The sequence below is a fragment of the Sminthopsis crassicaudata genome, chromosome 6 (assembly GCF_048593235.1).
Source record: "Sminthopsis crassicaudata isolate SCR6 chromosome 6, ASM4859323v1, whole genome shotgun sequence".
NCBI classification, from domain to species: Eukaryota; Metazoa; Chordata; class Mammalia; order Dasyuromorphia; family Dasyuridae; genus Sminthopsis; species Sminthopsis crassicaudata.
The window spans coordinates 85,080,260-85,106,361 of NC_133622.1; the positions used below are offsets into that span (position 1 = coordinate 85,080,260).

At 32.2% G+C, this 26,102-nt stretch overlaps 1 protein-coding gene across 19 annotated transcripts in view; it reads right to left on the reverse strand.

Annotated features, from left to right (window-relative positions):
• The window catches only part of NEK1 (NIMA related kinase 1), a 156,897-nt gene that overhangs the window by 56,056 nt on the left and 74,739 nt on the right, over window positions 1-26,102 (reverse strand). For 9 of the 19 annotated variants that reach the window (XM_074276477.1, XM_074276469.1, XM_074276467.1 and 6 more), the window contains 6 exons: window positions 22,468-22,631; window positions 22,264-22,386; window positions 12,410-12,512; window positions 4,209-4,292; window positions 3,640-3,723; window positions 3,062-3,139 (listed from right to left, as the gene is read on the reverse strand). In XM_074276477.1, the coding sequence (XP_074132578.1) occupies window positions 3,062-3,139; window positions 3,640-3,723; window positions 4,209-4,292; window positions 12,410-12,512; window positions 22,264-22,386; window positions 22,468-22,631 (636 nt within the window). The remainder of the gene's footprint in view (window positions 1-3,061; window positions 3,140-3,639; window positions 3,724-4,208; window positions 4,293-12,409; window positions 12,513-22,263; window positions 22,387-22,467; window positions 22,632-26,102) is intronic. The other 10 variants (XM_074276480.1, XM_074276475.1, XM_074276472.1 and 7 more) reach the window with 5 other exon arrangements.

Below are 26,102 nucleotides of genomic sequence, written 5' to 3' on the forward strand. Positions count from 1 at the left end.
TTTTTATATATCACTAACAAAATGCAACAGCAAGAGATACAAAGAGAAATTCCATTCCAAACAAATGTTGAGAGTATAAAGTATTTGGGAATCTATCAACCAAAGAAAAGTCAGGAATTATATGAGAAAAATTACAAAACACTTGCCACAAAAATAAAATCAGATTTAAATAATTGGAAAGACATTCAGTGCTCTTGGATAGGCCGAGCGAATATAATAAAGATGACAATACTCCCCAAGCTAATCTATTTATTTAGTGCTATACCAATCAGACTCCCAAGAAACTATTTCAATGACCTAGAAAAAATAACAACAAAATTCATATGGAAGAATAAAAGGTCGAGAATTACAAGGGAACTAATGAAAAAAAAACTCAGAGGAAGGTGGTCTAAGTGTACCTGATCTAAAGCTATATTATATAGCAGCAGTCACCAAAACCATTTGGTATTGGCTAAGAAATAGACCGGTAGATCAGTGGAACAGATTAGATACAAAGGACAAAAAAGGGTACATCTATAGCAATCTAATCTTTGACAAACCCAAAGATACCAACATTAGGGATAAAAATTCATTATTCGGAAAAAACTGTTGGGAAAACTGGAAATTAATATGGCAGAAATTAGATATGGATCCACACTTAACACCATATACCAAGATAAGATCAAAATGGGTCCATGATTTAGGCATAAAGAATGAGATCATAAATAGATTAGAGGAACAGGGAATAGTCTACCTCTCAGACCTGTGGAGGAGGAAGGAATTTATGACCAGAGGAGAACTAGAGATCATTATTGATCACAAAATAGAAGATTTTGATTACATCAAACTAAAAAGTTTCTGTACAAACAATACTAATGCAAACAAGATTAGAAGGGAAGTAACAAATTGGGAAAATATTTTTAAAAACAAAGGCTCTGACAAAGGTCTCATTTCCAAAATATATAGAGAACTGACCCTAATTTATAAGAAATCAAACCATTCTCCAATTGATAAATGGTCAAAGGATATGAACAGACAATTCTCAGATGAAGAAATTGAAACTATATCCACTCACATGAAAGAGTGTTCCAAATCACTACTGATCAGAGAAATGCAAATTAAGACCACTCTGAGATACCACTACACACCTGTCAGATTGGCTAAGATGATAGGAACAAATAATGATGAATGTTGGAGGGGATGTGGGGAAACTGGGACACTAATACATTGCTGGTGGAGTTGCGAAAGAATCCAGCCATTCTGGAGAGCAATCTGGAACTATGCCCAAAAAGTTATCAAACTGTGCATACCCTTTGACCCAGCAGCGCTACTACTGGGCTTATATCCCAAAGAAATACTAAAGAGCGGAAAGAGACATATATGTGCCAAAATGTTTGTGGCAGCTCTTTTTGTTGTAGCTAGAAACTGGAAGATGAATGGATGTCCATCAGTTGGAGAATGGTTGGGTAAATTGTGGTATATGAAGGTTATGGAATATTATTGCTCTGTAAGAAATGACCAGCAAGAGGAATATAGAGAGGCCTGGAGAGACTTACATCAACTGATGCTGAGTGAAATGAGCAGAACTAGAAGATCACTGTACACTTCAACAACAATGCTGTATGAGGATGTATTCTGATGGAAGTGGAAATCTTCAACATAAAGAAGATCCAACTCACTTCCAGTTGATCAATGATGGACAGAAATAACTACACCCAGAGAAGGAACACTGGGAAGCGAATGTAAATTGTTAGCACTAATATCTGTCTGCCAGGTTGCATGTACCTTCGGATTCTAATGTTTATTGTGCAACAAGAAAATGATATTCACACACATGTATTGTATCTAGACTATATTGTAACACATGTAAAATGTATGGGATTGCCTGTCATCGGGGGGAGGGAATAGAGGGAGGGGGGAGTAATTTGGAAAAATGAATACAAGGGATAATATTATAAAAAATATATATATAATAAAAAATTATTAATTAAAAAAAAAAAAAAGAGAACTTGTGGGATTCTTTAAAACCAATTGTATTATGTTGTACATAAGGAATGTTTCCTCAGGAATTGAATCAGGACCCATAGTTTCTTAATATTGAATTAGTTGCTCTCCCACTATTTCCCACATATCTGGCTCTAATTTTTCTTCCTTAGATAGTTAAGGAAACGTGCACTCTAATATATTTAAGAGTCCACTGATCTGCTTCCAAGTTACCAACAAATCTTGCTTCTTTATTAACCTAACTATATATTCTACATACTTCCCCTGGGGTGGGGGAGACTCTTTTCTTAGTATCTGCCCCATTTCAACTAAAAAATTAAAGTGACTAGTTTAGCCCATACCAAAATTTCCCTGCTTGTCTATTTTTATACTCACCCTATTTCAGGTCACAGGGAACTTCTCTACTAAACTCATGATCGTGTTAGTCGAATTGCTGAGTAGATCCTTACATCCACATTCCGGCGCAAAAATGTAATGTTTGGGCTAGCTTTCTGTCATAGTCTGACCCAGTCTCCTTCAGCAGTCTGACAGTCTCAACCAGTCTCCCTTTGAGTCTGACTTTGTCCCCAGTTTAAATACTAATGACATCATTATAGTACACTGAGTACAAGCCAATTTAGAGTTATCATTGTATCAAACTAGAGTGATTATATCATTATACCAATCTAAAGTTATTATGTCATTATATCATACTAGATATATGTGAACTAGAGAACCATTAGCTCATCAATTCCACTGAGTTAACACCTTGTTTCAAGCATACTTCTCCAGAGTTTCAGCCCTCTATAGGGAGGGAAAAAAGAAGGGAGAGAGAAAAGAAGAGAGAAAGGAAGGAAGGGGAGGAAGAAGGGTGGGGGAAGTGGAGGAGGAAGAAGGGTAGGAAAGAAGGGAAGGGGAAAGGGGAGAAGTAGAGAAGGGAGGGAGGGAGGGAGAAAAGAAGGGTGAAGGGGGAGAAAGAACAGCTACATCACACTCTTTATTCGGTGGAAGGCATAGAGCCAGAAAACTGTATTTCACATCTCAATTCCTAAAATTCACTTGGTTTCTTTGGCAAGTGTTAATCTTCAAACTTAATTACCTTTAGTGTTTCTATTTTTTTGCGTCTAATTTCTATTTCTTCATCCCCTTCTTGCCCTTTGAATTCATCAGGATCATTCTATAAAATAAATTAGCATATGAACAAGCAAGCCAGCAAGGACACATTGTTCTGAATTAGAAAATGAATTCTGAGAAGTGCTATGTATGATAGATAGATAGATAGTATAAAAGTGGAAGGCATTTTAATGATTTTTTTTTTCTCTTAACTAAACTCTTCTCAAAAATGTTATTTCTTATGTTGGCCTTCTTATACATCTGGTCAAAAAAACCTCAATAAAATGCAAATGAAGGAAAAAACTGTTTTAACTCCTTATTCAATAATCTAATCTAATTTTCTCTCAAAATTCCTGGGGGGAAAAAACAAGCATGCATTTCAATCTTCATTTCTATTTACATAATTGATCAACTTCTTAAATCCTTTGCAAAAGGATTCTACCTGTTTCATTCTGTTTTATATCAGGTCTTATTTTTGACATATCTGTAAAAGTTTTCTTTCCTCTTATCTACAATATCCTCTCAATTATTGAAAGAAAAGGAAAATAATAGTTTTCAACCTACTTTTTCACCACGAAGTTTGGCTTTAATTTGTTGCCGTTCATTGAAGTTTTGAAGTCTTATTTGCCTTAATCTTGCCAAGTACTCCTATGAGAACCAAAAAAAAAAAATTTTCACTTAGGGAAAAAATAATCAATATATGAGAATTATGATTTTAAAAAACTGAGCAAATGTATGAATTTGAACAACAGAAGAACAGAGAGAAAGCACAAGATTATTTGGAAAGGGTTAATGGGAGTGCAAAATTAGCAGTCAATTTAAAAACTCATCTCAGCAGACTTCCTCTGAAAGTAATTTTATTAGATATTGCCTGGGTGAGGGGAAAAAAAAAACCCAAAAAAAACCCCAAAACCAGCTTCAGGATTCGTCCTTTTGTCAAAAGCAAATTTAAAAAATCATATGAGTGATAAAGTTCTTATAAAGAATAATTATGAGGTATGTCAGCCTGACTATATTAATATTCCCTATAGACTTAAAAAGCCTCCAATACTTGTTAAACCATGCAGGAAAAGAAATCAAGAAACTCAAAGTGTGGCTAGATGATGGAGGTAGCGAACATGCAGGAAGCATACCTCTTCCTCCTTGTTTCTTGGTTTCCCTCCTCTTGAAGAACTGGGCCTCCCTCCACACATAGCTGTCAGGTTTTGAAGAGTACCCTGTTTATCATTTAATGTACTAAGTTCAAAAATGAATGGGGCCATGTCACCCATAGGAATAGTTAGTTATTACTTTTTTATCTAAGTAAGGATCATTTTTAGTTCTAACAATGCCTCTTGACAAATATCTTTTACTTATATTGAAAAATTTTAATTGAAAACATGTAATGGCAATTAATTTCAAAGCATAAATCTTCAAAATATATTCCACACAGATTCTTACTTGCCATTTTAATTATATATAAATAGTACAAAGGTCTTCAAGTCTTATTCCCTGAAATACAAGTGAAATAAACTTTCAGTGATGCATTCTCTTTTTTTCAATATTTACTTTCCAACATTACCTGCCTCCACCCTAGGCAGGAATACATTTCCCTTACCAAAACCAAGTTAGGCAAAACTGTCCAGTTATAGCAGATAAGGCTGACAGAATATTTATGAATGAGCAAGAATCAAAAACCATTTTAAACAGAACATTCCCTTTAATGGATGCCTATCATTGGTGAATTAAGCAAATTATAATGCATAAGAATAAAGTAAGACTAATGAAAAAGCAGTCTGTTTTAACAGATACAAGTTAATCCTATCAATTGCCTTTTTCATGTTTCTTTTCTTCTGTTGTCCCACTTATCTTATGCCCCAGAAAAAAACCAATATACTATGATCATTTTATAGGAATAACAACAGAAATAGGAAATTATACTGAATGCCCTGAATGACTGTAATACACAACTGGTGGGCATAAATGAATAGCTGAAAAAAAGTTGGGAGACAATGCTATGCAATCTTTGAAATGGCATCAAAAAAGTTAGGCTGAAGGTACTTAGCTTCATAAGACTTTCTCATGGAATTGGGGGGGCAGCAAATGGGATATTAAGAATATTGGGAGCAAAGTGGCTGCTTTTAAAAAGATAAGAGGAAAAGATGACAGATTAATGTGATTTTAACAGTTTGGTTCTCTTTATTCTGCTTTGAATCAATCTTATTTATATTTATTCTTATTGGATTTTAAACTCCTTGAGGGCATTTATTTTTCTCAGAGTTACCAAAATATCTTTGTATGTGGTAGAAATTCAAATGCTTCTCAAAATGAATTGAAAAAGACAAAAGGAAATGCCAGAAACTCTTATTGATGGATCCAGGGAAAACAAAGTAACATCAACAAGAATATTTTCCCCATTCCTAACAGCTATAGTATGAAAAATAAGAATTAGTATGGTTCAAGAATAAGATATGGGAATAGTTTCTTCTGTTAAGTCACAAAGTATAAACTAACAAATTATCCTCCTTAATAAAAGTATAAACAAAACCTGTTGTTTTACATTACTGCTAACATTAATTAGTATTTTTTAGTTTTAAGATATATTCCCAACCAGTAGATCTGAATACTCTAGCATCCTAAAAGTACATCTTTAAGATTATTGCTGCTGTCATGACATTCTCTGTGTTTTTTCAGTATTTTTAGTAGGTAATACAGTCAATTGCAATATTCTCCCTGGCTCCACTAAACTGGCATATTATTGCTTAATGACTTCAATTGCCATTTATCCCTTTCAGGAAAATAAACATAGCTCTTTGCTGCTAAAAGATTGTGACTCCTGACTTAAGAATACTTTTTTAATACTTAATTTTTAAACAACCATAGCATAATTTATACATTTTAATCAGTGTTTCTTCTCAAAATTATTATGCTAGGAGGCTAAAATCTTATTAAATAATAACATTGCTCAAAACATTATTGAATAAAAGAAAAAGAAACTAATTTATGTAAAAAAACAAAGTGTAACTTTAAAGTAGTGATAAATCCTTGTTGACCATAAAGTGGCTCTAAATACAATACCAGGAGTTCAAAAACCATTTGACTTAAAAACCTGCTCATCCATACTGACATTTTTAGTCCAAAAGTCACAGTATCTAAAAGCTGGAAAAGATTTTTGGAGGCCATTGAGTCCAACCTCTCACTTTATTCATAGGATCTTTCTGGCCCTGCAGAAATTGGCCCATAAAACTAAACATTGATTTTTAAAAACAGTTTGCTAAAGAATAAGTCAATAAAAATGCATCTCAATTAAGAGAAAAACAAAGATAATGACAATAAAGGAAGTTCCAAGTCCTAAATAATGCACTTTATTACGGGAGATGTTATTTAATCTATTTTTGGTAATTATGAACTCTGAAAGATGCTATGCCGGTGAAATTCAAGCTCTAGAGGATTCCATTCTTTTGGAAAAGCACGGTAATAGCAAAAGATTATTTCTAATTTCTGAGGACTTGCTAGTTCAGTGCCATAAACTTGCCAATTTCTCTAAATAATATAAGATTATCCTATGCTTATTTTTAAAAAGCACTGGATTCACAAGAGAAAGAAATTTTCTTAAAGGCTTTCTTCTACTCATTTGTCTCCAATGAATTTGTCAAAATTATATGAGATGCCTTGAAAGATGGTAACAGTTTAATAACTTTAAGAGAAGTACAAAGGGATGTATGTTTACCCAAGGAGTTCACAGTTGCTATGGAGAATAGTTAAAAGAGATTCAAAATGGAAGAGGGATTTGCTATAGAAAGTGGTATCTTCCAGATGTTCTTGTTTATAGATATTGTGATTATTGAATCAGACTCAAGACCACTGTAGAGCTTCCTAAAATGAGATGCATCATCACTCAAAAGAGTTTGTTTTACAGGAAAAATTGATGAATGAAGAAGCTAAAGTCTGGATTATAATATCTGAATGGATAATTATCTGGGGTTGATTTAAAAAAGCATGAATTTTAGACAGACACTGTAACCAAAAAAGATGATCCTGAAGCTGGATGAGAGTGAGCTATATTTATATTGCCTTTGGAAAATGCATAGTGCTTGTAATGATCCCAAGCTTCTCCAGGAAACCAAAGTCAACCTCCTTAATAATCTTCTGTATGGTTGAGAGTCATGTGGGATAAAAATATTCAAAGAATTAAAGTTCAAGGTCATTTAGACAGCAATGGCAGATGCTAAGTATGAGCAGGCTATAATACCTTATTAATAAAGATGTAAAGGCTATAAAAGCGATGTTGACAGAGAAAGGATGGGGAAAGGAACATGGGGCAGTTACTTTATGAGGACAAGGGATAATGTGAGAGATTGCATATTCCAGATATATACAAAATATATGAAATGTAAAGATAGATTTTCTTTTGGATGAAGGGATACAGGTAGAGATAAGTTTAATTTTGGATGTGCTAATTTTGAATATCAATGGGACATCTAAATAGAGATATTTACTAATATGTGTATATGCTACACCCTCCAGTAAGCTTCATGATGAAGAGACTTTCATTTTTGTCTTTTTTTTTTTTTTATCATCAGTACCTAGTATTGGTACCTTATTGGGACTTAATTTTTATTTAAATAAGAAATTATATTATGATGAAAGAAACTTAACAAACCAATATCAGTATTGAACTTATATGCTCCAAATTGCATCTGAAGTCATAATAGAAAATAAATAACTGAATTGTAAGAGGATATAAATATTAATACAAAAGTGGATCCTAGAATTTTTGCTAGTCACTAAAGTCAGAAGACTCATTGAAATGAATGAAATTCACAACTTTCTCAAAGTCATTTCAATTGTATTATTTCAAATGACCTACTTAGCCAGTATATAGCTATGTGGTTCTGCCAAACTATCAGAGTATATTGAGGAACTTTATAGAGACTTAATTAATACTTTCTAAATTGAACTGCTGAGAATTAACAAGTAGTTAGAAATACCTCAAGTTCTGGGAGGAACTCAGGGGTAGAGACAGGGAAATGGATATTAGCAGCGAGAAATCACAAGAGTAGATGTGATCAAGAAAGAATAAACAATCCAAGAGAAAGGAAAAAAAAAAAAAGCCAAGGAAATCATTTTGGAATCCAGCCACACTTTAAGAGACAGGAATAACAAAAGGAGAGTTGAGCCCATAAAAGAGAAAGAAAGATTACAGAATAAGAGAACAGACTGAAATGTCACAGAATCCAAAGGGCTTCAGAGTTATCTAAGATTCTTTCTTTTTCTTTATATGTCTTCATAGTATCTATCAGAACATCATATACATAGCTGGAGCTCAACAAATGTTGGCTAAATGAAAAAAATGAATAAAGAATCTAAAAGGATAAATAAGAATCTAAAATAACCTTAATTTGATAAGTATTAAAAGTAATCTTTCTTATTTGGAAAAAATATAGTGTTAACCTCCCATTACCAAGCTATAAATGTCCTACATGTTAGCAATTTATTGTGCTAAAGAAAGTGATTTTTTTGTTTGTAGCAGCCTTTTTTGTATTGGCAAGGAGCTAGAAACTGAGTGGATGCCCATAAGTTGAGGAATGGCTAGATTATGATATATGAATGTAATGTAATATTATTTTTCTATAAGAAATGATGAACAGGTTGATTTCAGAAAAGCCTGGAAAAACTTAAATGAACTGATGATGCTGAATGAAGTGAGCAGAACCAGGAGAACAGTGTACACAATAATAAGATTACATGATAATCAACTGTTTTTTTAAAAAATTCAATGATTTAAGGCAATTCCGATAGTCTTGAGATAGAAAATAGCATCCATATTCCAGAAAGAGAACTATGCAAATTGAATATGGAACAAAGCATAGTGTTTTCATCTTTTTTGTTGTTGTTTGCTTTTTTTCTTGTGATTGATTTTTCTTGCACAGCATGATGAATATGGGCATATGTGCAGAAGAATTACACCTTTAACCTATATCAAATTGTTTGCTGTCTTGGAGAGGGGGAAAATGAGGGAGGAAAGAAGAAAAATTTGGAATACAAGGTTGCAAAGATGAATGATGAAAATTATCTTTTCGTATTTTTGAGAAAAATAAAAAACTATTAAGAAAGTGTTTGGTTTTTTTTTTTCTCTTTAAAGCATTATTTACTGAAAATTGAGTGGATATTTATCAGTTAGGGAATGATTGAATAAGTTATGGTATATGAATTACTGTCCTATAAAAAATGGCAAGCAGATTGATTTCAGAAAAGCCTGGGAAGACTTATATGAACTGATGCTAAGTGAAGTGCATAAAACCAAGGAAATATGTACAAAGCAATAACAAGATTATGGGATGATTGGTGGTGATGGACTTGGCGCTTCTCAACAATGAGGTGATTCAAGACAATTCCAATAGAGTTGTAATAAAGCCACCCACATCCAGAGAGAGAACTATGGAGACTGAATGTGGATCAAAGCATAATATTTTCACCATTTCTTAGTGGTACCATTGTTTGCTTGTTTGCTTGTTTTTTGTTTCTTTTGATTTGATTTTTCTTCGAGCATGACAAATATGAAAATATGTTTAGAAGTACTGTACATGTTTGACCCACAGTGGATTGCTTGCTATCTGGGGAGGAAGGTAAAAATATGCAACACAAGATTTTGCAAAGGTGAATGTTGAAGACTATCTTTGCATGTATTTGGAAAAATAAAAAGCTATTATTAAAAATAAATAAAGCATTATTTTCTAATTTTTGGTCATTAATCAATAAAGTATTTTGGGGGAAATATTGTACAATAATTAAAACTATCCTAGGCATTACAAAAAGGTACGTGTGTGTGTGTGTGTGTGTGTATATATATACATACTCATAATTGTAATACACACCAAACACACACAAACAATAATTAAAACTATCCTAGGCATTACAAAAAGGTACATGTGTGTGTGTGTGTATACATATATATATGTACACATATATATATATATACATACTCATAATTGTAATACACACCAAACACACACAAACAACACAGTGTAAGAGAGAAATATATGCTGAAACATAATCTCTCTGAAATGTCTTGTTTTCAACAATTAAATATAGTATTTTCTCTTAATAAGTGCAAATGGCTTGGCAATTACCACATTAAACTTAACTGACACACAAAGAAATTAACTTGTCCAAAGCCATGCAGCAGCAAAGATACCAAGTTCCCTAAAACACATTAGGGCTTTTCATTAATTCGATCTCTGTAGAATAAAAGAAGAATGTGATTCTCAGAGTTTGTATATCTTCTCATAATTATGAAATAAAATATTGAAAATGATATAGTGACCACAATGATGTAAACAGAAAGAATTATTTGTCTTTCCTTCTGGAAGAGGAGGGAGATGAGGTCATGACATGCAAGTGAGTTGGATTTAAGTAAGGAAGGGATGTGCAAGGTCACCTGTCTCACTTTCCCCTCAAGAGCCATCTAGGTCCAGGGGTCAGGTATGGCTCAGGATGACTTAAAACAAAACAGAATGTTAAATAATTATAATGACCAAGTCTGGCCCCAGATAACAGGTATTTTGCTTCTTATCATTCCAAAAACAGAAGGGGAGGACCGCGAATATAAAATACTGCATAAAAATACAGACACATTTGATGTAGAGATTAGTTTTGTTGAACTTCCCCTCCTCCATTTTTTAATCTTTATTAGAAGGAAAACTTCTCTAGGTATGGGGGAGGGAAGAAGGAAAAATTCATAAGTTAATGTGATTAAAAATAAAAGCATCAATAAAATCAAGGTAAAATTACATTTTAAAAAATACATAAATTTGGTTTAGTTAAGAAATTAAGCTAGAGTGCTATTTTCTTCAATTCTGAACAATCACATCAATTAAACTTGGAAAGATACTGGTAGAAAACTGTCTAAACAGAGATATCAAAATTAAAATCAAGAGTAAGTTAAAAAAGTCAGGGAAGTTAGGTGGTACTGTAAATAAGAGTGCCAGATGTGGAGTCAGAAAAACTATCTTTTTGAGTTCAAATCTCTTGATTTGTACTAACACATAGACATGTACTAGCTATGTGAGTGAGCGCAAATCACTTAACTTGTTTGCTTAGTGTCTTCATTTGTAAAATGAATAGGAGAAGGAATGGAAAATCACTCTTAGTACTTTTACTAAGAAAAACCCCAAATGAAATCATGATAGGTCAAACAACTGGAATAATTGAAAAAAACAATAAAAAAGTGAGGTCCTTTTTTACATTCTCTACCAATATCAAATGGGTCAGATTATGTTGTAGAAAAGGGGCGTGCGTACATGTATGGGTGTGAACATACATACCCAAGGTGTCCCAAAAGTCCTATTTTAATTCAAAGCTTCAATAACTTACTTTTGGGACACCCTGTATATCCACAAGCACATATATGCAAAATACATTTTGGGTAGAAGTTAGGACACCATTAGAGGCTGCTAGGAAATCACTGCTAGTCCCAGGTCAACCTGCCAGTCAATAAACATTTATTAAGCCCTTTCTATGTGCCAGGTACTGGCTAAGCACTAGGGTATACAAAGAAAGATAAAAACTTGCTCTTAATGAACAGGATGATGGTGTAAACGAAAAAAGTTGACTAACTGAATTCCTAATCATTAAGTAAAATTATTTTAAACTAAAAGATGTAACAATTGAATACTTTGAAACGTATCTATTTTTTAAATAAAGCATTTTCATAGAAAAATTTTATATGAATTTTTTATATATTAAATATCTTGAATGCTGTCAATTAGAATAAGCAAGAGATTTAATTTTCCTTTGTTTCATATTGACTTCTACATAAACCTGAATTTTTCTAGAGTTAAAAAATTTAATTCTTATGTAAAATTCCTAACTTTACATAGTTTAAAATACTTTGATAGTTATTTAAAAATTAACAACATGAAGCCCCCAAATCAGTAATTTATTCTGTACCTACTAATTCTGCTCCCCCACAAAACCAGTAGGAAAAGCAGAAAAAAGAAGGTACATTTCCTTCTTGAGCATCCATTTCTTCTTTTCTAGTCCATTATTCTATTGTGAGAAAAACTGAACTACTTTAACCTTCCTGAACTTATAAAGAGAGGACTCTGTCATCTCTTACCCAGAAAGATAACTCTAGAATACCTTCATAACTTCATAGTTAAAAATATTTTATAGATTAAGATATATCAGAAGGAGTATTAGTCATCTTATTTGGAAAAACTGGTGACATCAAGATGACTTTGAGTTCCTTATTTTTGCATAATTTCTTAATTATACTACTTCTATTTGAGCTTAAGCATTTACATAAGGCATTAAAACACTTATATACTTCAAAATTAAGTGAATACCATACCAGGTGTCCTTCAGCTCGAGCTTTATTTTGCATAGCTTCACGTTTCCGCTGCAGGAATTCCTCTACTTGTTTTGCCCTTTCTGAAGAAAGCTGTCCTCTTTGCCTAAGAAATTAAGACAAGGATGTTAACTATTGTGAACGTTAAAAAAAAAAAAAAAACAAAAAAAAACAAAAAAAAACTACAAAGTTAGAAATGATGTTCTAAATTATAACATAAAAAGAGTAAGAGAAAAAAAAAAAACTAGGACAAAAAAACCACTTTCCTTTATGATGTGGTTAACATATATATTATCTTCAATCAGACAAATCATATTCAAGAAATCAGAAATTTTGCAACAGAGAGCAAGGGAACTCATGTGGAGATGTCTCTTAATTTTAAAATGAAGTTAAATCTATAATATTTAAATTCCTTTAAATTATGGTTCATTCAACATTTGTATGAGCTATTTTTCTTTTAAATGATATGCTTATTTTTATAAGTTGATCATTTAGGGCCTTCCTTATTTCATAACTATTTCACTGCAAAGAAGAAAAAAATAATAGAATAAAAAGGGAAAAGAAAAAGAGAAAAACTGAATAAGTGATAAATTCTAAATCACCATTTAAAATTTACAAAATTAAAGTTTTATAAATGCCAAATACTTCTACAGTAGAAGCCTACCAATAATTTCACAGAAATGAATCAAATGTATGGCAATTTGTTTCAAGAATCTTTCCAAATTGTTTTCTATACTATCCTCAAACAACAGTGAAAGAATTCAAATGTGTCACAGTTTGTTCAACTGCTACAAATCAAAACACAGGAGTTTGATTGTTAAATAAAACTATGAAAAAAATGAGAACATTCCCTTCCATCCCAGTAAGACTTCAGACGTTCCTGGAATATTATGTTTATAGAATGATCTGACTATACCAAGACAAATAAGCAATGACTCAGAAAAAAGCAGACTCTAAAGAATGTACATCATGACTGCAACTATGTAAATAACTACAACACACCACCTGAAAGAGATCCTATAAGGAAAATATATAAGAACATCATAGTTAAATTTTAAAACATCCAGATCAAAGAGAAAATTTTACAAGCAGCAATAGCAGCAACAACAACAACAAAACCCCAATTAAAATACACTAGAGCTACAATTAGAATCACACAAGACCTGTCAGTGGCTACAATAAAAGAATAATTTATCAACAATCAAAATAACTAGGATTGTGTTACTTTCAGTAAAATAAAGTATAACATTGAATGAGAAAAAAAAAAATGGACCTTGAATGAACTGTCAGAATTTTAGGATTTTGTTGCAAATAAAAATGAATCTAATAGAAAATTAGACATATAAGAGACAATATCAAAGACTAATTTCAAGAGACTTAATAAGGACAAGCTGCTTATGTTTTATGTGTGGAAAAATAAACCACATTTCTAAGAGTTTCATTAGTTATTGAGTAGAGATAATATATATGATGTGTGTGTTTTTGTATACATACATATACACACACACACACAAAGTTATCTATATATAGGGGGGGAGAGAGAGAGAGAGAGAGCGATACATACTTAACCATAGCCTTCTTGGAGGAAGTGGAAGGAGGAGGGCAAATATATATAAAGTAAAAAGTATATAGCAGAGAACAAAATAAAGCCTACATCAAAGCAAAGTTTTGAATACAATGTGTTTTATAACTATATGCACATTCTTGAAATGACATTTGTTACATATTTTGAATACTCTCCTAGTTCTGTTATGCACATGACAATGTGTTTTTATTTTTTTCTGTTCTTATTTTTCTATTTCAAGTTTGAAATTAAAAAAAAAAATTATTAATTACAGCAGCAATAGTTTGGATAAACACACTGAAGTAAAAACAAATTTAAAAGGAGAAATTGAAAGATTTGGTTACTACCTAAAGTTAATATGCACATATTTAAAAACTTTTATTAAAAAACACTATAACAGACATTTCCTATTTTATTTTTATATCATTTGTCTATCTGAATATTTGCTTATGACAAAATAACTTTAAAGCATAAAATGGCAAGTCTTAATTTTATGATTACAACCGGGTACTAAACCAAAATGTTTGCTTAATGTATAAAACTGAGCTTCAAAAAGCTAAATCTGCTCCACCTCAAAATTAAACATGTCAGGATCCCAAGGCTCATATCTCTTATATAGTAATTTAAAAATTCTATTTTGAGACTAAATACATTGCAGTTCATCACTATTATTTTAATAATTCTAATAATCTAATTCTAACAATTGTTCTTCACTTAATGTTTTGTTTTGTTTTTGAGAAGCAATTGGGATTAATTGCCAGGGTGGCATAACCAGAGCACTGGCCAGAAACAGCTAAGATGCTTTAAAATTTTGGAGGGGTAATGATGGAAAGCAGCATGATGTAGTTCTAAATCCAAATCTGGGTTCTAATACTACCTGCACATCCAGTCATTCAACATACTGATCATTATTAAATGAATAGTTTGATCTTCCCTGTATAGATCATTCTCAGATTTACAGATCTCGTTCTAGTTTTTCTTCTAAATTCCACTCCAATATAACCAACTAGCTATGTGTAAGCATTATACACTCAACATCATCCAAAATGAAATTCATTCTATTTCTCCAAGAACTGGCTCCTCCAAACTTCCTTATTTCTGTCAAGGGGCAGCAACTTCCTTCCAGTTATGCAGATTTACAACCTAGAAGTTGATCTCAACTTTTCACTCCTCATGTGCCATGAATTGCTAAGTCTTATTCATTCTACTTCCATAACATTTCACATATATCTGTTCCTTCTTTCTTTTTTAAAAAATTAATTTAATTTTTACAAAAATTTTATACATAGGTAATTTTCCAGCATTGACAATTGCAAAACCTTTTGTTTCAACTTTTCCCCTTCTTCCCTCCACCTCTTCCCCCAGATGGCAGGTTGACTAATATATGTTAAAGTATAAGTTAAATACAATATATGTATACATGTCTAAACAGTTATTTTGCTGTACAAAAAGAAACAGTGTAGCCTGTGAAGGAAATAAAAAATAGAGGGATTGGGAATTCTATGTAGTAGTTCATAGTCATCTCCCAGAGTTCTTGGGTGTAGCTGGTTCAGTTCATTACTGCTCTATTGGAACTGATTTGGTTCATCTCATTGTTGAAGAGGGCCTCGTCCATCAGAATTGACTGTTCCTTCTTTCTACTCATTCTAATTCAGGCCCTCATTGCAATGGTCTGCTAATCTATCTTCCATTTACACTCTACACATTTTATACATACAGTATTTTTTTGTTTTTCTTATCAAATTTTCTTATTAAAATGCAAGTTTTTTGAAGCAAGGATGTTTTGCCTTCCTTTGTAACCCCAGCATTTAGCATAATGTCTGACATACTAAATACTTAATAAAATTCTGTGTACCTCCTGATTCCAGTCATACATTCCTAATTATTTCTTTCTCAACTGAATTTCCAGACATTTGACCATCTTGATTATCTATCTTCTTTTGGATACATTTCAGCTAAGCATCAGAACAAAAATAATATTTCTCATGTGATCTGATTAGTGTGTGTCCTTTAGTTATAAAGAAGTCATTAGTTATTTTTAGTGGTTTCTTTGGAGTAAAAAGTTTAAAAAGTTAAAAAAATAAAGGAGGGGTGCTGTGGAAGGGATATACCTAAATTAATTAATATCATCATCTGTACAACTTATCATGGTAGAGATATTAAGTGATTTGCATAGATCATTCTAGTGCATGGCAGAGGGAGTACTTGAATCTTTATCTTCTCAATTCCAATTACAGCTCTCTAGTAATTATGCCATCCTATTTAAAGAATTTTATTAATGAGCATTTCTGTTAAAAGTATCAGGGAAAACAAAGGAACTCAAATTGGTAAAAACGAGTCAGCTTTTCTGGCAATATAATTAGATTTAATAGTACAATTACATAATAGAAAGTATCTTTGAATCACATAAGATAAGGAGAAATATAACACTTCTACTTAAGAGTTCTTTACTAAGGAAATGAGAAGTTATTTTTTTAAACATCTGAGGCTAATTAATTGAACAGTTATTTTCTTGGGCTTATAGAAGTAGAGCTAGAATGGGCCTTAATTACCATATAATCTAGTTTATTCCTTTTACAGATGAAGAAATAAGGGCAGAGAGTAGCCAAGTGAATTGTTCAAGATTACATATTTATTAAGTATCAAAGTCAGGATGAGAACTCATGACTTCTAACTACAAATCCAGTGCTTTTTCTATTGAGGCAACTATGGGGCCCAGTGGATAAAGTACTAGACCTGGAGACAACAACCCTTTATCTCAGACATATACTATTATTATGAAGATGATAATGATGATAATAATGATGGCAACTACTAAAATTACCACTAACACCATTTTTACAGTATTTTAAGGTTTACAAAGTACTTTGCAAATATTATTTCTTCTGATCCTGACAATAATCTTGGAGGAAAGGTTCTATTATTCTCATTTGATAGTTGAGGAAAGAGTTAAACAAATGTTAAGCTTGCTTAGTCACACAGTGAGTGTCTGACGCTGGATTTGAACTCAAGTCTTCCCAACTTAAACTCCATCATCTAGTTGCTTCACACAGAGAGGGAGAAGTCAGACAGGTGGGAAAAGAGGACAGTGTCAAAAAAAATCCAGAAAAGAAAGAATATCGAGGAGGAAAAAGAGAATAACCATTATCAAATGTGGAAAAAACTATTAAAAATGACAATTTAGAATACATGAAAAATAATACATTCAAGTCATGTCAAAATACAGAGTTAATTGAAAAACAAATAAAAATTGAAATGTAACAATATAATTTTATAATTAGATAACAAATGAGATCATACTAATAGCAATGGCATAAGAGAAATGGAAATACTGAATTTGATATTTAAATAATATATATGCATGAACTGATGCAGATCAAAGCAAATAGAACCAGGAATACATTGTACACAATAACAGCAAGATTGTGCGATGATCGACTATGAAAGACTTGGTTCTTGTCAACAGTTCAATGATCCAAGGCAATTCCAATAAATTTTGGATAGAAAACACCATCTGCATCCAGAAAGAGAACTATGGAAACTGAATATAAATCAACACACATGCCATGTTCATTTTCTTTTTCTTGTTTTTTTCTCTCTCAAGGCTTTTCACTTTTGTTCTGATTTTTCTCTCCCAGTATGATTCATAAAGAAATGTTAATTTAAAAAGTTAATGTACATGTATAACCAGAAAAAAAGAAAATAAAAAAAAGGAAAAAAGGAATATATATGAATTTTATTAACAACAAAAATTGATATGTAACACTCTAAAGTGTAAAAGGTACTTTGTAAAGATAATTGCATCCTATTAAATAAATACAAGCATTATTATTTATATTCTATTGGTAGGAAAACTGGAGTGAAGAGAGATTAAGATAGATTGTTACCCAGCTAATAAATGGTGGAGATGTCTGGTTTCTCTTAGCTCTAAGGCTAATTTTCTTTCTATTACACTATGCTGCTTTCAATGTGTTACTATAAATTGGGTCAAAAAAAAAAAAAAATCTCAGGAATATAAAAAGATTTTTACAGGTCATTTAACCCAGCCCATAGCTGAGAAAAAATCCTCTCTACACCAAATAATTGATTAGTGACTATCCTGCCTTTGCTTAAAAACCCAATATAAAATGTTACTTTGGGACAGACATATTGATTCAAAAAATAATTATCAAAATGTTTTTAATGCTTTTAAGATGGTAATAAAATTAAGAGAAACACCCTGATATAATCAAACATCTGGCACTTGATGTTATTTCAGCCAGAAAAAATGTTCTGGAAGACTAGCAAATCTAAAGAAGCTCTTACTTCAAATCCTATGCTCTTAGACCTTAGAGGCATTTCAAAAATTACTATATAGACTAAAATGAACACCAGCTCTAGTAAAGTTATCAACATCCAATGAGTTGCCAGGAATAGATAAATCATAAAAAGTATGTGTAGCATGTACTATGTCTTTAAAAAGTTAATGGTTAAGTATTTTAAATATTCTTACCTAAGCTATATACCATACTAAGTTTAACATCTATTTTTAAAAATAATAAATTCATCATGTGTTAACACAATAACACTTAAAGAAAAAAAAACAACCCAGGAAGGAGAATGGTTGCTTTACGTATTCTACTTAAATTTAACACTTTATTTCTTCCCAATGACATGTAAAAATAATTTTTAACATTCATTTATTAAAACATTCCCAATTTTCTCACTCCTCCTCTCCCTGCATTGAAAAAGCAAGAAACCTGGCATGTCATATACTAATATTTCCATGTTAATCATAACATGAAAGAAAATACAGAAAAACAAACCCCAAGAAAAATAAAAAGAAAAAAGAAAAAGTTTCCTTTGATCTGCATTCAAATTCATCAGTTGTTCGTTCATCATAAATCCTTCAGAATTGTCTTGGATTCTTGTATTACTAAGAACAAATAATATTCTTACTATGTACACTGTTCTGCTCACTTCACTTTGCATCAGTTCAACTAAATCTTTCCAGGTTTCTGAGAGCATCCTGTTTATCATTTCTTATAGCACAATAGTATTCCATCATAATCAATTTACCACAATGTGATGAACTTCTCCCCAAATGATGGACCCTCTCAATTTCTAATTTTTTGCCACCACTAAAAGAATTGCCATAAATATTTCTGTATTTATATGCCTTTTTCTTTTTGTGCTTTCTTTATGTGAAATAATTTATCCCATTTTACCCCTTCCTTCTTCCTCCCATTTTTTCCACCCATTTTCCACCTATTTTCACTCATTAACTGTTTTTTTTTAAAATATCATGTTATCATATTCAATTCAGACTCTTATACTTTTAAATATATTTTCTCTAATTGCCCAAATAATGATAGAGTTCTTAGGAGTTACAAATATAATCTTCCCATGTAGGAATGTTAACAGCTTTATCTTACTGAATTTGAAAGTCAAATTTTCTCTTCAGTTCTGGTCTTTTCATCAGGAATACTTGAATTTCATTGAATGTCTCTTTTCCCCTCTCAAGATTTATACTCAGCTTTGCTGGCTGGAAGTTCTTGGTTATAATCTTAACTCCTCTGTCCATCAGAATATCATATTTAATTAATGGCTTAATGTAGAAACTGCTAAATATCATCTTATTCTGATTGTGGCTCCACAATATTCAAATGTATTCATTCATTCATTTATTTATTTATTTTTGGCTGCTTACAATATTTTCTCCTTGACTTGAGTGCTCTGGAATTTGCCTGTATTATTCCTGGGAGTTTTCATGTGGGGATCTCTTTTAAGAGGTGATCTCTGTTCTTTTCCCCATTTCTATTTTACCCATTGGTTCTAGAATATCTGAGCAATTTTCCTAAATTTCTTGAAAGATGAGTAGGCTGTTTTTTTAATAATGGCTTTCAGAAGGTCTAATAATTCTTAAATTATCTCTTCTTGATCTATTTTCCAATTCAGTTGTTTTTGTCAATGAAAATTTTCACATTTTCTACTATTTTATCCTTTTGATTTTGCTTTATTGATATTTGATGTATCCTTGCATCATTAGCTTCCACTTGGCTTTTAATTTTTAAAGAATTATTTTCTTCATTGGGCTTTTGTACCTTCTTTTCCATTTGGTCAATCCTACTTTTAAAGGTATTCTTTTCTTCAAGGAATTTTTGTACAACTTTTCTGACGTGACTGTTTCTTTTTTCTTTTTTTAAAATTTTTTAAAAATAGTTTTTATTTACCAGATATATGCATGGGTAACTTCACAACATTGACAACTGCCAAACCTTTTGTTCTAATTTTTCCCCTCCCCCCCAGATGGCAGGTTGACCAATACATGTTAAATATGTTAAAGTATAAATTAAATACAGTATATGTATACATGTCCAAACAGTTGTTTTGCTGTACAAAAAGAATCGGACTTTGAAATAGTGTACATTTAGCCTGTGAAGGAAATCCAAAATGCAGGCGGACAAAATTAGAGGGATTGGGAATTCTATGTAGTGGTTCCTAGTCATCTCCCAGAGTTCTTTTGCTGGGTGTAGCTGCTTCAGTTCATTACTGGGCTATTTGTTTCTTAAGACATTCTTCTCTTCACTGAATTTCTGTTGTCTCTTTTACCATTTGCCCTATTTTTCCTCTTTTTTTAAGGTGTATTTTCTTCAGTATTTTTTTTGTGCCACCTTTACCAAGCTGTTGACTCTTTTTGCATAGTTTTCTTGTAGAATGGTCATTTCTTCCCTCCATCTTTTTCTTTTGAATCTTGTTTTATTCTTAAAACTCCTTCTGAACTTTTCTAGGACTTGAGACTAATTCACATTCCACATTCCCTTGGAACCATTAGCTTTAGTTGAGCTAGTGTTCCTCTTTCCTGGAACTGCATTCTAGGACATTAACTTGGATCTGCATAGGGGTAACACTGTAACAGAATCCTGCATTCGGTGTCAGCAAAGGGACTCCCCAAATCTCTCACCAGTTGTCTTTATGGTCCGTTGGTTGAGAGCTCTGAAAGCAGCTCATGCCCACAATTTATTCAGTTGCCCTAAGGTTTGCTGCTGGTTTTTTGTGATACAGACTGTAGTAAGCACTTGAACTGTGCTCCATCTCATTTTGGTGAGATAGAGTTGATCTTCTAAGTCATCTTGAATTAGAAAACTGTTTCACTCTATCGTTTTTTGGGTTCTGCCTCTCCAGAATTTGTTTTGAGGAATCATTTAAAGTTGTTTGGAGAACTTTGGAAAGCTCAGGTGACTCCTTGACTCTTCTCTGCCACCTTGGCTCTGCCCCTCCCAGTTTCACATTTCTTACAAATAAATAATTAATGTATGTGCCGATTTTATTGAGATGCTTTATGTTTTCATTTTGTCCAGTTTTTTGCTTGAATATCTTAAAATGCAGTACAGCTAGGCTCCACTGGACTGCCTTAAATGTACATAATCTTCCTAGTACCTTACACAGACTGTCAGGCACCAAGCATTAATTTAAATATAACAGTCACCTGGAACTGCTTAAATGTATTCTAATGAGCAGTCATGTAGGTTTCTGCTTCTCTAGCCCATTTGTAGGAATGCTCTTCTCAATCAATTTTAATTCAAAAGCACCTTTTTATTTTGAGCCCCCACAAAAGCCTCCAGAAGAAAAGAGGATATGTCTAAATTTTCTTGTTAGTGACTCCTTCACTCAATCTCACAACTATTTTAAGGATGAAAAGTGAGTGTTTATTAACAGAGCTTTGTACTCTAAGGAACAAAGGAGATCCAAGGCCAATCTGTTGTTTCTGTTATTAAACTGATTCACAACAAAAAAAGGGGAAATGAAAGAATACCAGGCTTACAGAGAAGCAAAAATTAGTAATGGCTGAAAAGAGAAAGAGATTCAAATACTCTTAGGAGAAAAGGAAAGAAGAAAAGGGAAAAACTAGGGGTTTCAATGTTGTTTTTTTTAATCTAATTGAAGCAAGACCCAAACTTACTATGATGGTTATCTTAGATGCACAATAACAGATTATCAAAATTTTGATAAAAACATATAGACATATCTTCACCTATTTCCTTGAATATAATCAGTTTGATCTCAATTATAAGCCAAAAAAATCAAGTCACTGAATCAAATAGTTACTAATTATAATTATTAAAATTTGTGGTTCCTTGACAGAACACAATTAAATGCCAAGTGCATTTACAACTTAGAAAATTAAGGCAAATGTTTCCAAATGGCAAACAATTCTGATGAAGAAATCTTCAAACAAGTACAATAATCAAACTATCTATGACAACAGACAAATGACACACAAGGATGGATTCACAGATTATCACAGTCCAACCTGTTTGAGTTGGCTTGTTTAGACCCGGCCTTCAATCTTTTCCTAACTGTGTCAGCATCAGAAGAATGGTGATGACCTGCAGGCCCATTAGGAAATCCTGGACGTATTCCAGGGGGAACACCTCTGTAGATAAACATGCACAGTGACTCTCATTACTTTTATCTGAAGCACAGCAGACTCAGCTTCACTAGAACACAGCCGTACCTTTCAGGAAGGCAATGGCGATTCATTTCTCCTCTCCACCTGGACTCTCTGTCTTCGGCTCTTTGCTGCTGCATTTGATCAAAAATAGCATGGTAATGTTCGTGTGGTCCTCGGGAAGGAAAAGGACCTGGTGCCAGGGCCCTTCTACCACCAATATAGGAAGCCTGGAAATTAAAGAAAGTGTTCTCATAGCCTTTTGTCTCTTTTTATTTCATATATATTATGTCCCAAAAGAATAAAACATTAAACAGCTGCCCTTTTCAAAATGAATTTATTAACTTAAAAGATAATACTATATAGTTCTGTAATTTTCCTTTTACGTTATAAAGTACTCAAGGGCATAGCAGTTTCCTCAGTGACAGTGACTGAATTTGTGTACTAATAAAAACAGCTTAGCCAAATAAATAAACAATAATGTAATAAATATATGAATAGAACAACAGGTAAATTCTAAAAAAAGTTCCCCAAAATATTCAAGGGCATGGCACTTTTCCAATTACAGTGGCATTTTTAGTTTACTTTATGAACCAATAAAAATGAATGAAGAATAATGTAACAATACATGCATAGTAATTAAAGGACAATTAAAAAAAAGTTTCCAAAACAATGAAGATAACATTCACTGGCAATTATCAACACAGGATACATATAAAAAGCTATGAAAACAAAGTTATTATCTTCAAGAAACTTGCAACCCAAGTTGCAATCCAAGTTCCAACGTACTTGGAAAGATTAGACATAGAAGGATTTTTTTTTTAAGTGTCTAATTAGCATACAAGTGAACAACAATATGGCATAGAATGTAAAATAAGTAATGAGGAAATACCCAATGCTAGTAAGATCATAACAGATTGGGTTATAACTAAATGCAAAAAGAAGTTCATCTTGAACTGAGTTTGAATGAAACAGAAAAAGAAAAGAGCACTTTTTAGGTAACAGAAACAAAATGAAATTAGGTATTGAAATGAAAAGTAGCAAGGTCTGAGATTAAAAAAAAAGAAGAAAGGATGAATGGTAAGGAGACTGGATTGGCCATAGAACATCACAAAGCAGTGAGAAATGTAGTTAGGTTTGATTTGAGTATCAGGTTAAGAGGCTTGGATTTAAATTTGGCATAATGCAAAGGACACTGGCCTGAGAATCACAAGAGATCAAGGGGTCAAATTCTACATTTGAAAGTTTCTAGCTTTCTGCTCATAGATGGGATTTAATTTCTCTTCTACCATTTTTTTGTCAGTAAATTGAGGATAATATCTGGAATATCATCTCATAAGTTTCATTATATATAATGTATATAAAATACTTTATAAATCCACAAACACTGTATAAACGTCCCTGGGAAGTAATGGAAGGCAAAAAAGACTTTAAATTGAAATCAACTTTTCCTGCTGCTCAAGATCCAAAGATCCACCACTAATGGGACACTATGCTCTAGGCAAGGAACTACACTGAGAAGTTGGTTGGGGAGGGAGTACAAAGAACTACTGAAGAATGATGCAGAATTGGCAGGACTGGGGCACTGATCAGGCATATATAAGACGAGGTTTGATTCTTAGTGTTTGGGAAAATTACAATGTTACTATCTAAAATACAGCCAATTAGGAAGGAATATCAGCTAGGGGAAGAAGGAAGTAAGATATCAATTCCTGACACACTAAGACATCAGAAAGCTATTCATTTAATTGGAGCTGATAACTATGTCTGTTTGAAGATCCTCAAGATAAAGGTAAACTCTCAGGGTACTGGAAATGTACATTTAGAAGGCATCGTGAAGAAGTGAAACGAAGCTGGAAGAAGTTGATCAGTTCTTTATAATCCTGAAGAGTCCAAAGTGTGAAAAGATGAAGCATGGGAAGATGAAAGATTTGTCAAAGAGGTATGATGCAAGCTAAGAGAATACTGTCACAAAATAAAGGAAAAAGAGAGCTTCACCAAGGAAGTGGTCTAAAAAGTTATCAAAGAGAGCAGAGATTAAGAAAGATGACAAATGAGAAAAGGAGAGAGAATTTAGGTAGGAAGTCACAAATGGAATTCCAAGGAGAGGAAGCAGTGAAGGAGTTATGGGGGTAGGAGCCACATTGTGAAGCACCACCTTAAAACTTTAGCTATGTAAGTTAAGCAAAGAGGAAAGTAGTTTCAAAATATGGTAAACTTTAATTTAACTAATATCCTGCCAAATTTTGTTTTAACACTTTTCTGGCTATTTATATAATAGCACTTTCTGTCACAAAGCACTTTCCTCATAACAAACTTATTATTCCCAATTCACAGACAAACAGAATCTGAGAATTAAGTTATTTGTCCAGTTGTGTCAAGTGAGGATTCAAATCTGGGGGTACATAATCTTACTCTTTTCATTGTACCCTGATTGTTTCACTAAATTTAAAAAAAAACTTTTATTACAAGCCTAATCATATACTCAACAAATGACATACAAATAAATGAAATATGAACTATTTTTAATAAAATATAGATAAATACTACCTATCTTTTAAAAAAATAGTTTACATAAACTTTCAAGGACCCTTTTGACCTCTTATTTTGGTGTAATTAAATTTTGATGCATTTTTATTATAAATATATATAGTCAATGTATATGTCATTACCTTAATTCTGATTTATTTACTAAAACAACTGCCTTTCCATATTTCTTTGTGTTTTACTTTGTGGTGTTCTGTGGTTCCATAATATTCCCTCAATATGTTACAATTCACCCAATTCCAATTTATGAAAAGTTCTTCTAGTTTTTCACAGTACCAAACAAAAAATTTTTAAAGCTTCTTGTATATATTTTTCCAATTATAGTTTTAATAATATTCTTTTCCACTTATTTTAAATATGATAGATATCAGCGCAATCATTTCCATATTCAATGAACAGAAAAAGAAATGGAGATGAAACAGAATCTCTCCATACAGCTTGCTTTAAACAAAGAAGCAAAAAAGCCCCCAAAGTATATATGTTTACAAGGTCATTGTTCTATTGATATCTTTTTCCTGAAATTTGTGCTCTCTACTGTGTTATTTACAAATGTTTCTTTAACTTTTTTTTTTTTTCCTGGTATCATTCTCCTTGGTCTCACTCCTCAACCTAAAGGAAGGCATTCATTCTCTAATAACAAACTAGTATAAAGTCAAGCAACTGGAGTTTTCACACTGGCTATGTCAGAAAGCCCGTCTCCTTCTATACCTCTTGTTCAAAGCTTTGCTGCAAGATTAGAGGGGTTAAGAATTTCTTTCTTCCGGATATAAACTGCTTGTGACATTGATCCGAGTTCTTAAGTCTTTCAAAATTAAAAATGCTAGAGGTATTGTATTGTTTTCCTAATTCTGTTTGTTTCACTTTCCATCTACTTGTACATTTGCTGTGAATTCTTTTTTTTCATATTTTGTAATACTTGAATTTTGATACTTTTAAATCTGACACTGAAAACCCTGCAATTCTTATTTTTATTAATTAAAAATTTTTTGTTGCTTTCAAATTTATTAATAACTTTTTATTTTCAGAATCTTTATTTTGGTATTTAATTGGGGTTTTAAATATTGTTTTTGTTTTGCCTAACTTCATGTTAAAATCATCTATCTGTTCTTTTTCTCTTTTGTTAAAGTGTTAAAAGAGAGACAAATTCTCCCACC